This window comes from Scyliorhinus torazame, chromosome 19, assembly GCF_047496885.1.
Source record: "Scyliorhinus torazame isolate Kashiwa2021f chromosome 19, sScyTor2.1, whole genome shotgun sequence".
Lineage (NCBI taxonomy): Eukaryota > Metazoa > Chordata > Chondrichthyes > Carcharhiniformes > Scyliorhinidae > Scyliorhinus > Scyliorhinus torazame.
In genome coordinates this window covers 62014626-62032826 of record NC_092725.1, presented here as the reverse complement: position 1 = coordinate 62032826, position 18201 = coordinate 62014626, and the positions used below count along the sequence as shown (strand labels likewise).

The following is an 18201-nucleotide window of genomic DNA, read 5'->3' as shown; positions in this document are numbered from 1 at the left end:
CTGTTCTGTGTTGTCTCTGCTCATTCTTCTTGTCATGCCCAAGGAGAAGGCATACTGCTGTCTGCTTATCTGGAAACAACTAGTTTGTGCAGAATCCGTGAAATCAGGACCAAATCTTTCTTGCACCTGCCCAACGCTCCCTGTAGACTTGAGTAACATTACCCAGTTCTAGAAACCACCAAACACTTCCCGAATTAAAGCAGCAGTCTGTAGAAATTAATCAACAACAACCTGTAAGCTCTGTTAGTTTGTTCTTCCTGTTGCTCAGCCATGGGTATTTAAGGGACGGCATGAGCTGGAGTGTTTGAGGTCCAAAGTGGCAGTTAAACCTGTGTTAAACTCTGATTGACGCTACAACCTTCATACTTCTGGAAATTGTTCCTCACAAGCACATGAACTCCCTCACCAAGTAATATCTCGAAGTGGGCGCATGTTGGAGAAAGTGGTACTTGTCACACTGAAAATCAGGGCAGTACAAAGCTGATTTGTTGCTGGCTTAGGACTTTGAAACCAGGCAGCAATTTTGGGAGATAGCTGTCCAAAATGTAGTGACTGAAAAAGCCACCCCCCCCCCCCCCCCACTCCTACCCCCACCTTTGAATTACAAGACAAGAAAACCTTCTTAACTTAATTTTTTTCTGTCTCTCCATTTCAGAACAAAACCCTCAAATGAAGAAAAGACTTGTGAAGATGCACAATGCTAGCAGTATCAGGGAGCACCTCGATATCTTACAGACTGCAATTAGACCGACTCACCCTCCCAGCCAAGGGCCAAAACCGGGCAATGCAACCCAGCAGCATTCAAGACAAAAACGCTTTTTGTCGTATCCAAGAATTGTCGAGGTCATGGTCACTGCTGACATCAAAATGGTGCAACATCATGGGAGGAATTTGCAGCACTACATCTTAACGCTTATGTCAATAGTAAGTAAGCATCAGCAAATGGTGGCATGTGTTTATGTAAATGTGAGCACCAATACCAGTGGAAATAAGTAATTTGTACTCTTGTCAGCTTTACAATTGCTTCCCTTCCCAGTGTCTGATATACTGCGCTTGGTTGTAAAGTGAAGCAAGTAAAAGGCATCCGGTGGAAAAAAACATTGTAAAAATTAGTCAAGCTCAAAACATAATGGAAACAATCAATGTGAAGAATTATTGTTTCAAGATTCAGAGCTCACCAAATTTAGTATACAGTTTGAGTTTTTTTTATTCATCTATAAATTCTATGTGGGCATCGCCGGCTGGGCCAGCGTTTATTGCCCAACCCTACTTGACCCTGAACTGAGTGGCTTGCTAGGCCATTTCAGAGGTTATTTAAGAGTCAACCACATTGCCGTGGATCTGAAGTCACACATAGGCCAGACCAGGTAAGGCCGGCAGATTTATTTCCCGAAAGGATATCAGAGAACATAGTGAATCGGTATCAAAGCCAGGCATTATGTAATAAAATCACATTGGAACCTCCATACCACTTGCATCATTAGCGCGTGAGCAATGAATTGACAAATATACCAATCTTGATGTATTCTAAATGCCCAACATTAGTTTTGCTCAAAGTTGAAGTTATTATTTATGGAAAGATAGTAATAAAAATAACTACTTATATTTTGATAGTATTTTTAATGTAATTAAAGATTAAGGCACTTTCAGGAGCATTATAAAACACTGAGCTACATAAGGAGATATTAGGTCAGGTGTTGAAAAGCTTGGTCAAAGTGGTAACTTTTAAGAAGTGTCTTAACAGAGGAATGTGCGGCGGTGAGGTTGTAGGGAGGTTATTCCATAAGACCATAAGACATAGGAGCGGAAGTAAGGCCATTCGGCCCATCGAGTCCACTCCACCATTCAATCATGGCTGATTTCAACTCCATTTACCCGCTCTCTCTCCATAGCCCTTAATTCCTCGAGAAATCAAGAATTTATCAACTTCTGTCTTAAAGACACTCAACGTCCCGGTCTCCACCGCCCTCTGTGGCAATGAATTCACCACTCTCTGGCTGAAGAAATTTCTCCTCATCTCTGTTCTAAAGTGACTCCCTTTTATTTTAAGGCTATGCCCCCGGGTCCTAGTCTCCCCTGCTAATGGAAACAACTTCCCTACATCCACCCTATCTAAGCCATTCATTATCTTGTAAGTTTCTATTAGATCTCCCCTCAACCTCCTAAACTCCAATGAATATAATCCCAGGTTCCTCAGACGTTCATCGTATGTTAGACCTACCATTCCTGGGATCATCCGTGTGAATCTCCGCTTATCTATTTTCAGCCTGTCCAGAATTGCCAACACCTCTTCCCTACGTACCTCAATGCCATCTATTCTATTAGCCTGGGGCTCAGCATTCTCCTCCACAACATTATCTTTTTCCTGAGTGAATACTGACGAAAAATATTCATTTAGTATCTCGCCTATCTCTTCAGACTCCACACACAACTTCCCATCCCTGTCCTTGACTGGTCCTACTCTTACCCTAGTCATTCGCTTATTCCTGACATACCTATAGAAAGCTTTTGGGTTTTCCTTGATCCTTCCTGCCAAATACTTCTCATGTCCCCTCCTTGCTCGTCTTAGCTCTCTCTTTAGATCCTTCCTCGCTACCTTGTAACTATCAATCGCCCCAACCGAAACTTCACACTTCATCTTCACATAGGCCTCCTTCTTCCTCTTAACAAGAGATTCCACTTCCTTGGTAAACCACGGTTCCCTCGCTCGACGCCTTCCTCCCTGTCTGACCGGTACATACTTATCAAGAACAGGCAGTAGCTGATCCTTGAACATGCCCCACTTATCCAGTGTGCCGAACACTTGCAGCCTACTTCTCCACCTTATCCCCCCCAAGTCACGTCTAATGGCATCATAATTGCCCTTCCCCCAGCTATAACTCTTGCCCTGCGGTGTATACTTATCCCTTTCCATCATTAACGTAAACGTCACCGAATTGTGGTCACTGTCACCAAAGTGCTCTCCTACCTCCAAATCCAACACCTGGCCTGGTTCATTACCCAAAACCAAATCCAACATGGCCTCGCCTCTTGTTGGCCTGTCAACATATTGTTTCAGGAAACCCTCCTGCACACACTGTACAAAAAATGACCCATCTATTGTACTCGAACTATATCTTTTCCAGTCAATATTTGGAAAGTTAAAGTCTCCCATAATAACTACCCTGTTACTTTCGCTCATATCCAGAATCACCTTCGCCATCCTTTCCTCTACATCCCTAGAACTATTTGGAGGCCTATAAAAAACTCCCAACAGGGTGACCTCTCCTTTCCTGTTTCTAACTTCAGCCCATACTACCTCGGAAGAAGAGTCCCCATCTAGCATCCTCTCCGCCACCGTAATACTGCTCTTGACTAGCAGCGCCACACCTCCCCCTCTTTTGCCTCCTTCTCTGAGCTTACTAAAACACCTAAACCCCGGAACCTGCAACATCCATTCCTGTCCCTGCTCTATCCATGTCTCCGAAATGGCCACAACATCGAAGTCCCAGGTACCAACCCATGCTGCCAGTTCCCCTACCTTGTTTCGTATACTCCTGGCATTGAAGTAGACACACTTCAAACCACCTACCTGAACACTGGCCCCCTCCTGCGACGTCAAATCTGTGCTCCTGACCTCTATACTCTCATTCTCCCTTACCCTAAAACTACAATCCAGGTTCCCATGCCCCTGCTGCATTAGTTTAAACCCCCCCAAAGAGCACTAACAAATCTCCCCCCCAGGATATTTGTGCCCCTCAGGTTCAGATGTAGACCATCCTGTCTGTAGAGGTCCCACCTTCCCCAGAAAGAGCCCCAGTTATCCAAAAATCTGAATCCCTCCCGCCTGCGCCATCCCTGTAGCCACGTGTTTAAATGCTCTCTCTTCCTATTCCTCATCTCACTATCACGTGGCACGGGCAACAACCCAGAGATAACAACTCTGTTTGTTCTAGTTCTGAGCTTCCATCCTAGCTCCCTGAAAGCCTGCCTGACATCCTTGTCCCCTTTCCTACCTATGTCGTTAGTGCCAATGTGGACCACGACTTGGGGCTGCTCCCCCTCCCCCTAAGGACCCGGAAAACACGATCCGAGACATCACGTACCCTTGCACCTGGGAGGCAACATACCAAACGCGAGTCTCTCACGCTCCCACAAAATCTCCTATCTGTGCCCCTGACTATAGAGTCCCCAATTACTAATGCTCTGCTCCTCTCCCCCCTTCCCTTCTGAGCAACAGGGACAGACTCCGTGCCAGAGGCCCGTACCCCATGGCTTACCCCTGGTAAGTCGTCCCCCGCACAAGTATCCAAAGCGGTATACTTGTTTCTCAGGGGAACGACCGCAGGGGATCCCTGCACTGACTGCTTTTTCCCAGTCCCTCTTACAGTTACCCACCTATCTCCAATCTTTGGTGTAACTAATTCCCTGAAGCTGCTATCTATGACCCCTTCTGCCTCCCGAATGATCCAAAGTTCTTCCAACTCCAGCTCCAGTTCCCTAACTCGGTCTTGGAGGAGCTGGAGATGGCAGCACTTCCTGCAGGTAAAATCAACAGGGACACTAACTGCATCCCTCACCTCAAACATCCTGCAGGAGGAACATTGCACTCCCTTCCCTGCCATTCCTCTAACTTTCTACCAAGATCTGGCTAACAACTAAATTAAATTTTTATAAAAAATAATAATAATATAATAAAATATGGTACTTACCTCAGACCAATGGGTTTTATTATTAGGTTAGAGGAGGAGGGTGGGTGGGAGACACTACACGTGTAGTGTCTCGGGTTTCCTCTCCACCAGAATTTATTGGTGAGGGTCTTCCCAGACGTCCGCGGGTTGACTTCCTGTTCCCGCCTAAAAAACTAATTTAAAAAAAAAAGAAAAATTCTCAGCTCCTGCTGAAATTGACTAACCAGCCAGCTCCACTCCCGCCGAAATCGACTGGCCTGCCCCTGCAAAGACAAGTGCTTTTAAAGGTTGACTTACCTCCCAGCAACCTCCTTCCGCAATGCTCCCGCTGAAACTGACTCACCAGCTGTTCTCACGCCGAAATCGACTGGCCTGCCCCTGCAAAGACAAGTGCTTTTAAAGGTTGACTTACCTCCCAGCAACCTCCTTCCGCAATGCTCCCGCTGAAACTGACTCACCAGCTGTTCTCACGCCGAAATCGACTGGCCTGCCCCTGCAAAGACAAGTGCTTTTAAAGGTTGACATACCTCCCAGCAACCTCCTTCCGCAATGCTCCCGCTGAAACTGACTCACCAGCTGTTCTCACGCCGAAATTACAGAGATATGAAGGAGAGAGGCCATGGAGGGATTTGAAAATCAGGAAGAGAATTGTAAAGCATAACCGGAACTCTGCCTTGTGTGAAAAGAGTCATAGGGCGCGATTCAGCGGACTAAGTTAAAGTCCACTGACAGGGGTGACGCACCGGGGTGTTTCTCCGTGGCTGCAGTGCCGAGAAGCATCCCGCTATCCAATGGCACTTTGACGTTTTTCTGGCCTTGGGGAGATTCTCTCTGCTGAGGCCACACTTAGACTGAATTGCTGCTGGCGAGCTGAAGCTTGCCAGCAGGGAAGGCTGCTCGCAGATCAAGGCACCATTTTGTCTGGCAACCCTGATCATTAACCACCCCACTCTGTTTTGGGGAACCCCACTCACCCCCCCTCCACCTTGGGGAGGCACCAGAGAATCCCCCTCACCACCCACTACCTGGCAAGGCTCCTGTGATCTTGACTCGTCAGTGCCAACTGGACACTTGGGCACCCTGGCACTGCCAGCCTGGCACTCTAACAGTGCCCCTGTACCTTGGCATTGCCACCCAGGCACCCACACGGTGGCAGGCTGGCAGTACAGGCTGCCTAGGTCCTGGGGGACTGCCAGGGTGCCACCCTGCCCTCCCAATCTACCGGCAGTCTCCCAAACGCCTGGGAGACCCCCCTCCGCCACAGGTGCTGTTACATCTGATCCATGTTTGTTTGGACCTGACTGGGTCTCCCAGGCATGACTGTTGGATCCAGATTGTGCTGAGCGGAATGAGTCATGTGGTTCGTGATCGGCCCCGTGCCTGGTGCGGAGCCTGATTTTGGGATTGTGCACAATTCACTCGCTGTGCCCTGCTCCTCACCGGGCACAGCCGGTTGCTGAATCAAGCCTATAGGCTTTAGATATACAATAGTCGCAACACTTAAAAGAAAACTAATTAATATTATGCCATGAGCTTTGAAACATTCTTGAGATGTGACAAGGCACTTAATAAATGAAAACTATGACTTCCAAATCTCACCGATACTTAAAATATCTCTGAAAATTCCATTAATACTGCAGCCAAATGAGATGTGCTTCCAACCATATAGTTGCATTATAACAAAGACTGTTTACTTCCAACTCATAATATCGTCGACTCCGTCCAGCCTTGCCTCAGCTTCAGCCATGACTTAGTTACATCTAGACTTGACTATTCCGATGCTCTCCCGGCCAGTCTCCCATCTTCTACTCTCTGTAAACTTAAACTCCAGGGGCAGGAATCTCCGTCCAGCCGCACCCATTTCTGATGTGGCGCGCCCCTGCCTGCAACGGGATCCTCCGTCCCAGCAGCCGGCCGATGGGATTTCCCATTTTGGGCACCCCCACTCCGTCGGGAAGTCCGTGGGCGTGAGTGCGCTGCCGGCGAAACGGAGGATCCCGCTGCCTGAGAATCCAGCCCCAAAACTCTGCTGCTCGTCCTAACTCACACTGAGTCACACTCACCAATCACCCATTTAGCCTCTGATAATTGCACAATGTTCAGCAGCATTCACAACTCCTCAGATACTGAAGCAGTCCATATGTCCAAATACATCAAGATCTGGACAAGTTTTAGGCTTAGGCTAATAAGTGGCAAGTAACATTTGTGCCACATAAGTGCTAGGCAAAGACCATCTCCAACAAGAGAGAATCTAACCACCTCCCCATGATATTCAATGGCATTACCATTGCTGAATCCCTCACTGTCCCTCACTGGGAATTGCCATTGACCAGAACTTGAACTGGACCAGACATCTGACATCTGACCTGCAAGAGCAGGTCAGGGTTGGGAATAACACCTCCTGACTCCCCAAAGCCTGTTCACCATCTACACGGCACAAGTCAGGAGTGTGATATAGTACCCTCCACTTGCCTGGATAAGATCAGTTCCAACAACACACGAAGGACGAAGCAGTCCACCACCTCTGGTTGGGCAGTCCTGCCATTGGGAGAAGACATACTCAGGGTTGGTGATGGTGGTGTCTGGGACATTGTAAGGTGTGTTTCTGTGAGTATGACTGTCAGGCGTGACTAGTCTGTGGGACAATTCTACCAAATTTGATCCAAGGTGTTAGTAATGAGGACTTTGCAGGATTGACAGGGTTAGTTTCTGTTACCTGGGTGGTCTGTCTGGTTTCATCACTTTACAAGTTTGTAGTAGTTTGATACAATGCTAGGCCATTGCTGTCACATCAAGGCCAGCAGGGCAAGGCTTTCCTTCAACCAGATGTTTTTTTACGATAGCTGACAATTTTCATGGTCACCATTACTAATGACTAGTTTTATTAATTGAATTTAACTTCCACCAGCTGCTGTGGTGGGATTTGAACCCATATCCCAGAGCCAGGACCTCTGGGTAACTAGTCAATGACATTACCACCAGGCCACTGCCTCTCTTACATAAAGCAATAATAGTGGGGGTGGCCAAATCCTTGGTCAATGTAAGTTTTAGAGTCACAAAGGAGGAGGGTGAGGTAGTGAAAGAGAGATATAGGAAGGAAATTCCAAAGTTTAGGGTCTCGGCAGCCGAAGGCATGCTGGTAATAGTGGGGGCAGAGAAAATTGGGATGTACAACTGGCTAAAATTGGAGGAATGGGAGTGCTGAGGGACTGGAGAGATTACAGGAGCGGCAAAGCTATAGAGGGATTCGAAAAGAAGAATGACATAATTAGTTCCCCAAGATCATTTTCAGTATAAACTGGTAGGGGGCCAAGATTCTGGCTAATAGTGCTTCTTTGGTATTCAATGTGTACACGTCCAATATTTGAAATGAAGACGTTTTAGAGAATAGTGATATCAGGTGATGTTGCCAGCAGTAACTAGCAGTGCTAAGATTTATTTGTCCTTGTATTACGCAAAAGATCATTTTTGATTGACCTATGTAGGAGAAGCCCCATGATGGTGCGACAAGGCCAGAGTTTATAGTCTGCTAATTGGTTTCTGTCAATGGAGTGACATGTAGATTGCAGCCTCCGAGCAACAAGGTGCTAAAACATTGTTTGAAAGATCTTTAGTAGGTACTTTAAGATTTGTGGTGTTTTTAATGTGATATGTGCTGCATAGTGTGATACTGGATGAAAAATGATGATTTTTTTTTGCCTGACTTTCCACAGTGCTTCCCTGAATCCTCACACTGGGTGATAATTAACAGGCGTTTGTAGCTGAACCCAGTTGATCAATCTGTATGAGTAATTAGAGAGGCAGGGAGAGTTGCTGTGAGGGGGATTAGGCAATTGGCTTGTGAGGAGTTTGGGGACGGGGAGTTGGTAATGGATGGTCAGTCTGGGGCAGTGTGGTGACAGATCTGGTGGGGTGAAATGGGAATTAAAAAATATATATAAATTTCAAGTACCCAATTCTTTTTTTCCAATTAAGGGGCAGTATAGCGTGGCCAATCCATCTACCCTGCACATCCTTTTGGGTTGTTGGGGTTGAGACCCACACAGATATGGGGAGAATGTGCAAATTCCACACGGACAGTGACCCGGGACAAGGATAGAACCCGGGTTCTCGGCGCCGTGAGGCAGCAGTGCTAACCACTGCACCATCGTGCCACCCTGTGAAATGGGAATGTTGATTGGGTTGTCGAAAGGAGGGAGTATCAGATGGGAGATGGGCGGGAGTAGTGGGTATTGGAGGGGAGGGTGCGGACTTTTGTGGTGGAGTGACAGGTTGGCAGCTGAGAGTGGGAGGGTCCTCTCTGTTGAGCTTCCAGTCGGATGTGGTAATAATGGATAGGCTCTCAGTGCTGCTGGGAGTTTTTTGGGGGGAGAGTGTTGATTGGCTTATTGTTGGGGGGAGGGAGGGGGGAGGGGGATGGCTGATAGGCTGATGAAGGAGCTGCGCTCCGCAAGCTAGTGATTCCAAACAAACCTGTTGGACTTTAACCTGGTGTTGTAAGACTTCTTACTGTGCCCACCCCAGTCCAACGGCGGCATATCCACATCAAGGCTGTTTTGAGGCAGGGGAGTTGACGGATAGGCTGACGGGCGGGCTGATGGTAGGTAGGTTATCAAGGGAAGGTTGGGGTATCGGGATGGAGTGGCGAGTGCACAATCTGCGGAGGGAGGGTGGGTGGGGGTGGGGGGGTGATGAAGGATGGTGTGTCAGGGGCAAGGGGTTGGAGTGAAGGATGGTTGGCCTCCCATGTTGAATGGGGTGCCAGGCAGCGGTGGTGTCAGTGTTGGTCGGTTTGTCAGTGATGGGAGGGGCAGTAGAGTATAGCATAGCTGCCGAGAGTAGTATTGGTAAGGAGCTGGTTTAGCTCAATTTGCTGGACAGTTGGCTCATGATGCAGAGTCGAGGTCAACAGCATTCAAATTGAATAGAGTTCAATTCCTGTGCTGGCTGAGGTAATTAATGAAGGCCCCGTCTCCTCAACCTTGCCCCTCACCTGAGGTGTGGTGACCCTCAGGTTAAAATCATTACCAATCATCTCTCTCTCAAAAGGGGAGAACAGCCTAAGGTCCTTGGGGACGATGGTGACTTTCAGTAGGGGTCTGGTTTGCAAACCATGTAGATTCCTTTCCCCTACCTCTTCTTAACTCAGGAACAATGAACTTGTGTCACCCACACCAATGCCTATATTGAAATCTGGTAACTCACCATACAATGGGAACTTGAGACTGTCACACGAATTTGCACCCATGGGCATCCACATGCTTACACAAGCATTCGAGCTTCTAAAAATTCAATGCATTTTGTATTTTGCATTGGTACTGTGAATATTGGCATTGCCTTTGGATTGATACATCAATCTGCATCCCTGTCTGTCTCTCAGGGTAGAAACATTTGTACTTATTTAGCAGTTTTCATGACCACTTGTTGTTTCAAAGCACTTTACAGCCAAAAGCACTTTCTGAGGTGCAGGGACTGTTATAAATGGAACAGCCAATTTGCATTCAGCAAGCTCCCAAAAGCGGAAATGTGATAATGACCAGATAATGTGCTTTTTGTGATGTTGGTGAAAGATTAAATATTGGCCTGCACACGGGATAATTCCTCTCTGAAATGGTGCATCCACCCAAGCAGGTAGATATGGTCTTGGTTTAATGTCGCACCTGAAAAACTGCACCTCCAACAGTGCAGCACTCCCTCAGTACTAGAATTTTGAGCTTGAGTCATGGGACTTCAACCTGGGACCTTATGATTCAAAGGTGGGCGTGGTGCAAATCAAGCCATTCAAAGAAGAGTAGGGTTGTCTGGAGTCCTGGCTACACTCTAATCCTGACATCATTTGCTGTTTGTGGTGTCATGCTGGTCACAAATTAGCTGCCATGTGTGCTTAATGCAAGTTTTTTCTGTGAGACTTTGAGACAATTTGCGACCCTTGGGACATGCTGTCCCTGAAGTAGTTCCCAGTGAATTCTTAATAACCTTTAGCATAATCCTTCACTTTTAGCACCTGGTTAAACCATTATGCTTATAAAGCTTCTGTCTGGTTTGAAGGTCCACATTACTCTACATCAGCAAGCAGGGAATTTTGCCTTTATGGGCTGGGATTGGTATCTTTGCTGACTAATATTACCACAGCTTGACACAGGGAATTTAACCATCACCTCCCAAAGATAAATGAGCTTTTTGAAAAGTACATTTTTCTGGTATTGTCTAAGGGGATTGTTGCGAGGAATCAGGTATGTATTGTCATGTGCTTCAATTGCTTTGCTGGTCTTTTTAATAATGAACATGTCAGCAGTTCCGACAGCCCTTTTTTTGATCTCAACAGTTCTCTTTTTCACTGAAGTTGAAGTGTTTTTTGTGCCAGTTATCGTTATTGGAATGTTACTCCTGAAACCCTATTTTATCATCCTATCATCAAGAGCACTGTTGGCGGCAACGCTGGCATATAAATCTCGCAGTGGGGGTTTCACTCTCTCTGCCTGAGTGAGAGAGCGCCGAGTACCAAGCTACAAATATCCTATTGGCATGGGCGAGTTTTCTGTTTATGGGCTGACATCGGCACGGTAGCACAGTGGTTAGCATTGTTGCTTCACAGCTCCAGGGTCCCAGGTCCGATTCCTGGCTTAGGTCACTGTCTGTGCGGAGACTTCACGTTCTCCCCGTGTCTGCTTGGGTTTCCTCCGGGTGCTCCGGTTTCTTCCCACAGTCCAAAGGTGTGCAGGTTAGGTGGATTGACCATGCTAAATTGCCTTTAGTGTCCAAAAAGGTTAGATGGGGTTACGGGGATAGGGTGGAGGTGTGGGCTCAGATAGGGTGATCTTCGCATGGGCCTGTGCAGACTTGATGGGCTGAATGGCCTCCTTCTGTACTGTAAGTTCTATGATCTATGATCACAGGGAGGCTGACTGTGTGCTTGATTGGCCAGTACCAACCTCTCCCAATATCGGGAAAGGTCCCGGTTGGTCAAACTTGAAATGACAGCTCGAGAATACATGACATTGCTGTAAAGTCTCATTTGTGACAACCAATCAGCTGCAAACGTACCGGTCTTCAATATGTGGAATTCGCGGAGTTCTCCCAGCATTATAAATTGACTAAATGTTGTCACTGATGTGCAATGCAGCAGCGTCTGTTATTGTGCTTTATTACTTTATAAATAAATCACTTGTCGATTTGTTGCCGATTATGTGGCCCTGTTCTGTTTCCCTCCTCCACCATCACTCTTTTCCAAAGAATGCTTACGTTTTTAATTAGTTTGTCTTGAGCTCTGCACTCAGCACGTTACTCAACCTTTGCATCTAGATAAATTATACATGATTTGTTGAAAAGCCAGTTCTAATTGGAAAAAGCTCGTGTTGAATTACTAACATTTTTGTTATTGTAGTGGCAGGTGCATAGCAACTTGTTAACCCATCAAATACTGAGATCGTTCCCAGTGTTGAAAACTGGATCTTTCTTTTGCCAAATACACCAAAATATTTTGACATCAGAGTAGTTTGTTGAATCAGAGAAACACTGGTTTTGAGCCAGTTTGATTTTAATTTTAGAAGCTTTGGAAATCAAAGAAAAGTTTCTTTTGCAACATTTTCTGAACGAATGAGAGATTCCCAAGGGGCCTGGGGATAGAGCGGGTGAAATCTGCTCTCACTTGGTCAGGGAAGGAGCATCCAGGAATATAACCATTTACAATGGCTGTGCCCAATGTTGGCATCCTTTTTTCCAAGCAGACTTCACATGGTGAGAGGGGCGAAAGTTAAACAAATAGGAAAACCTTTACATTTGTCAAGGTTTAACAGTGCCCCCAAAGTCTCTCTGTAGACAACATGGGCTTACCATATACACAATAATGCTGTTTTGTGGTTTGAAATTAATTTATAGTCAAGGAGCGCTCAGCTACACTTGCACTGATCCATGTACAAGAGGCAGTGGAGTGTTTAACATTACTGACGAGAGTGGGTTCTTTTTCATTTTCGTTAATGCGATGTGTGCATCGCTGGTCCAGCACTTATTGCCCATCCCTAAATTCCCTTGAGACCACTGCCTTGAACCACTGCAGTTCCTTAGTTGTAGGGACACCCACAGTGCTGTAAGGGAGGGAGTTCCAGGATTTTGAACCAGTGTCAGTGAAGGAATGGTGATATATTTCCAAGTCAGGATGGTGAATGACTTGGAGGAGAACTTGTAGGTGGTGGTGTAACATCTGACCTTGTCCTTCTAGATGGTAGCGGTCGTGGGTTTGGACGTTGTTGTCTAAGGAAGCTTGATGAGTTGCTGCAGTGCATCTTGTAGGTGGTACACACGGCTTCTATTGTGTGTCGGTGGTGGAAAGAGTGAATGTTCATGGATTGGGTGTCCATTAAACGGGCAGCTTTGTCCAGGATGGATCGAGCTTTTGTTGTTTGAGCTGCACCCATCCAGGCAAGGGGGGTGTATTCCTTCACACTCTTGTCTTGTTCCTGTTAGATGTTGGAAAGGCTTTGGAGAGTCAGGAGGTGAGTTATTGGCCACAGGATTAGTAGCCTTTGACCTGCTCTTATCACAACAGTATTTATATAGTTATTTCAGTTCAGTTTCTGGTCAATGGTAACTCCCAGATGCTTGATAGTGGGGGATTCAGTAATGGTAATGACAATGAATGTCAAGGAGCGATGATTAGATTCTATCTTGTTGGAGATTGTCGTTGCCTGGCACTTTTGTGACACGAATGTTACTTGCCACTATCAGTCCAAGCCTGGATATTACATAGTTACATAGTTACATATAGTTACATAGAACATACAGTGCAGAAGGAGGCCATTCGGCCCATCCAGTCTGCACCGACCCACTTAAGCCCTCACTTCCACCCTACCTCCCAACCCAATAACTCCTCTTAACCTTTTCGGACACTACGGGCAATTTATCATGGCCAATCCACCTAACCTGCACGTATTTGGACGGTGGGAGGAAACGGGAGCACCCGGAGGAAGCCTACGCAGACACAGGGAAAACATACAGACTCCACACAGACAGCGACCCAGCGGAGAATCGAACCTGGGACCCTGGTGCTGTGAAGCCGCAGTGCTCCGTGCTGCCCTGGATATTGTCCAGGACTTGCTGCATATTGGACGGCTTCAGCATCTGAGGAGTCGTGAATGATGCAGAATGTTGTGCAATCATCAGCGAATATCCCCACATCTGACCTTATGATGGATGGAATATCAGTGAAGAACCGGCTGAAGATGGTTGGGCTGAGGACTTGAGGAACTCCGGCAATGATGTCCTGGATTGACCTCCAACAACCACAGCCATCTTTCCTTGTGCTGGGTATGACTCCAACCAGTGGGGAGTTTTCCCACTGATTCGCATTGACTCCAATTGTGCTACGGATCCTTGATGCCGTACTCGATCAAATGCAGTCACTCTCACCTCACCTCTGGAGTTGAGTTCTTGTCCATGTTTGAACCAAGGCTGTAATGCGGTCAGGAGCTGAGTGACTCTGACGGAACTGGAACCCAAACTAAGTGCCAGTCAGCAGGTTATTGCTCAGTAAGTGCTGCTTGATATCACTGTTGATGCTCCCTTTCACCACTTTACTGATGATCGAGAGTAGACTGACAGGGCGGTAATTGGCTGGGTTGGATAGATCCTGTTTTTTTTGTATACTGGACGTTTTTGTGAACTCGGCAATTTTCCATATTGCTGGGAGGATGTCAGTGTTGCATTTTAACTGTGCAATTTCTGTCTTTCTTGGCATGTTCACTGTTTTAATAGATGTGCAAACATTTTCACTCTGGCTTTTACCTGCAGGCAATTGTACATAGGGTGTAGAAAGTAGTCTGCATCTATCAGTAAGGCAGTGACTGCCTGAACCAAGGGGTGTGAGCATCCAATAGATGGGGGCATGGTAGCACAGTGGTTAGCACAGTTGCTTCACAGCTCCAGGATCCCAGGTTCGATTCCCGGCTTGGGTCACTGTCTGTGCGGAGCCTGCACGTTCTCCGCGTGTCTGCGAGGGTTTCCCCCGGATGCTCTCGTTTCCTCCCACAGTCCAAAGGTATGCAGGTTAGGTGGATTGGCCCTGCTAAATTGCACTTAGGTTAGGTGGGTTACTGAGTTACAGGGATAGGATGGTGCAGGCTTAATGAGGTGCTCTTTCCAAGAGCTGGTGCAGACTCGATGGGTCGAGTGGCCTCCTTCTGCTCTGTAAATTCTATGTTGGCCCTTGGATCTCACCTGTGTATTTGGAGAGCTGCTGGCCCAATGGTTTTTACTTCCAAAGACAGGTCTCAACTAATTTAGGATCACTTCTGCTCACAGGCAGCAGTTCTAGGGTAAATTCTGGGAGGTGGGGAGGAATGATAGGGATCTCTGCCTAAGAGTCACAGGTCTTTTTATATTACGACAGATTCAGAAAACCAACGTGATATCTGTGGACGATGTTGGGTCCCTGAGATTACCCCTGGAGTTTTCTAACTTTACAAAAAAAAACAATGAGTGCGCTGGAGGCTGATTGTGCGACCAGCTGTGAAACAAAAAATTATCAACCTGATCTTTCAACGTTACCATTGCCGAGAAAATAGTTGGAAATGGTTCTCATGGTGCTGAGGGAGTGCATCACTGTCACAGGTGCCGTCTTTTGGATGAGACATTAAACCAAGGCCCCATCTGCCCTCTCAGGTGGATATGAAAGATCCCATGGCACAATTCTGAAGAGAAGCAACTTTAATTACCTCGGAGCAAGGATTTGAGGCTGGGAAACCCTGGGGAATGGTTTTCTCTCTGATCCTGCTGTTACATTTGTAGTGATCTGCATATCTGTATGTATACAAGGAATTAATGTTTAGAAGTAACGGTAAATAATCACTAGATGGCAGCACTAGAGACGGGTATAAAAGACAGACTCAAGCCGAGTTCTCGCCTCTTCATGGATGTAGTGACTAGTAACCAGAGGTAGAAACAGATAGCTCAGAGTGTAGGTCCGGGCGCGAATCGCGTGCTGCCGCCCCGACGACGGTCCGCTGATTCTCCGGTGAGCGGAGAATCAGCGCCATTGGCGCCGGTGCGGTCGGTGCCGGTCGGGGGCAGCTCTATGTGGCCCCCCCCTGCAATTCTGAGTGACCGCCCAAAAAAGCTCGAGTCCCACTGCCACCATTCACATCTGGGGCGAGATTCTCTGCCCCCGCCGGGGCGGAGAATCGCCGGGGGCTGGCGTGAATCCCGCCCCCGCCGGTTGCCGAATTCTCCGGCACCGGATATTCGGCGGGGGCGGGAATCGCGCCGCGCCGGTTGGCGGGCCCCCCCCAGGCGATTCTCCGGCCTGGATGGGCCGAAGTCCCGCTGCTAGAATGCCTGTCCCGCCGGCGTGGATTAAACCACCTCTCTTACCGGCAGGACAAGGCGGCGCGGGCGGGCACCGACGTCCTGGGGGGGGAGGGGGGGCTGGGCGATCTGGCCCCGGGGGGGGGGGGCCCTGGCCAGCGATCGGGGCCCACCGATCCGCGGGCGGGCCTGTGCCGTGGGGGCACTCTTTTCCTTCCGCCTTTGCCACGGTCTCCACCATGGCGGAGGCGGAAGAGACCCCCTCCACTGCGCATGCGCGGGGATGCCGTGAAAGGCCACTGACGCTCCCGCGCATGCGCCGCCCGACAAAGTCATTTCCGCGCCAGCTGGCGGGGCACCAAAGGCCTTTCCCGCCAACTGGCGGGGCGGAAATCAGTCTGGCGCGGGCCTAGCCCCTCAAGGTTAGGGCTCGGCCGTTCAAGATGCGGAGGATTCCACGCCTTTGGGGCGGCGCGATGCCGGACTGATTCGCGCCATTTTTGGCGCCGGTCGACGGATATCACGCCGATTGTGGAGAAATTCGCTCCGCGGGACCTCGGCATCCATCCTGTCTGGGGCGGCCTGTTGGGGGGGAGGGGGCCCGATCTGGGGACGGGGGGGGGGGGGGGTGGGGGGGGCGCCACCGTGGCCTGCCCCGCGATCGGGGCCTACTGATCGGCGGTCCGGCCTCTCGTGGTGGGGGCCTCCTTTGCTCCGCGCCGCCCCCTGTAGCCCGACGCCATGTTGCGTCGGGGCCGGTGCGGAGAAGGAGACTACCGCGCAGGCAAATTCGCGCCGGTCGCAGCAGGAATGCGCAGACCCGCGGCGCCCAGTTGACTCCGGTATCGGCAGCTGGAGCAGCGTGGGCACCCCAGTGCCGTGCTGGCCTCCCGTAGGGCAGAGGATCGCTAAACATAGAGGTCCGATGACGCCTTTGTTAAACTCTCCAGATTTTACGGCGGCGTCAACACTCTGCCTTCAGATGGGAGAATCCCGCCCAGTATATATTCAATCTTGTTTATTTAATCTCTAGTATAGTTGTTGAAGAGAGAACAAAATCAGTTTATTTGTTTACGTTACTCAATAAATAATTTGCTTTGACTGGAAGAGTTCGAGTGTTAATGAACATCGAATACAGGATCATCTTGGTAAGAAGGTAATATAACAACACTTGTCAGGAGATGGATTCTTTTTTCATCTCATTCAGTATTTAGCTGAGTTTTCTACTTCGTTCCCGTTGGCCAGACCCTGTTAACAGCACAGACCACTGCAAAGTGTAAAGACCCATCACATGGTGCACTTACATACTTAACCAGGTCCTGCATGTTTGATTGCCTGGTTTTCCGTTGGATAGCTGCAGTTGTTGGCAAAACAAAAATCTTTTGTTGATGCTTGACTGAAATCAGGCAGTCACATCTTGAAAGAGGATGGTTTGTATTCCATCAAATGGAGCAAACTGGGGGGGTGGGCACTTTTTGAGTGGTGGGATATAATCCATTTGGGGAAAACAAAGACTACTATTGGCTCATTAATTCAGGTATTTAAGGGAGCAATTTGGGCCGGTGAAAGTTGTTTGCCAATTGCCTGAAGATTATTGCCCCCTGGAGTTAACTTTGACCTTCAGGCAAAGAAATGTCTACTTAAGCAAGCTTCATGGGGTCGAAGTTTGGTGACGGACCCAGCACCAATTGATGTCTCTCCAACACTAGTGGTTTGTGTCTGCGGGAATGCAGAGCTCACTTACAGCTCAGCAAATAACCTTTCTAAAATAACTTGTTCTCCACAGATTAGATATTGAAATGTGCCTCTGATTATTTACTTCATTGTCCTCCTTTGAATTCAACAGCAGTTCTTTTTCTTTTTCTTCTGGTTCCAGTTTACCACTGGCGGTTGGGCAATTTCGTCGCAGGTAATGAATAACTGCGATTTTTGTTTTGAGAAAAGTAGGATACTGGTTAGCCAACGCTGCATTACTTCCCACAATTATTATTGTAATAATCATCATTACTTTCGAAATCATAAGGGTTCATGAGGAAAATTCCTTTTTGAAGTTCCAATGACCTGTGGTAAAATCCAGTAATTATAGGCCCTACCTTTTGTGCATGCTTTTATGTCCTCTAACTATAGGGATATACTGAGGTAGCTTTAGTGTAGTTTTCAGATAGTTGAAACTCAGTCTTTTGCCGCATGGAGTTATTTATTCACTGGCGCAAAGTAATAGAGAATTGGTTTT

At 47.8% G+C, this 18201-nt stretch overlaps 1 protein-coding gene across 3 annotated transcripts in view; it reads left to right on the top strand.

The window, feature by feature from the left end:
* LOC140396161 (A disintegrin and metalloproteinase with thrombospondin motifs 20) overlaps positions 1-18201 on the top strand; it is a 529969-nt gene that overhangs the window by 130865 nt on the left and 380903 nt on the right. For 2 of the 3 annotated variants that reach the window (XM_072484409.1, XM_072484408.1), the window contains exon 4: positions 656-924. In XM_072484409.1, coding sequence (XP_072340510.1) covers positions 656-924 — 269 coding nt within the window. Of the gene's footprint in view, positions 1-655; positions 925-18201 lie in introns of those variants that run through there. The other variant, XM_072484410.1, reaches the window with a different exon arrangement.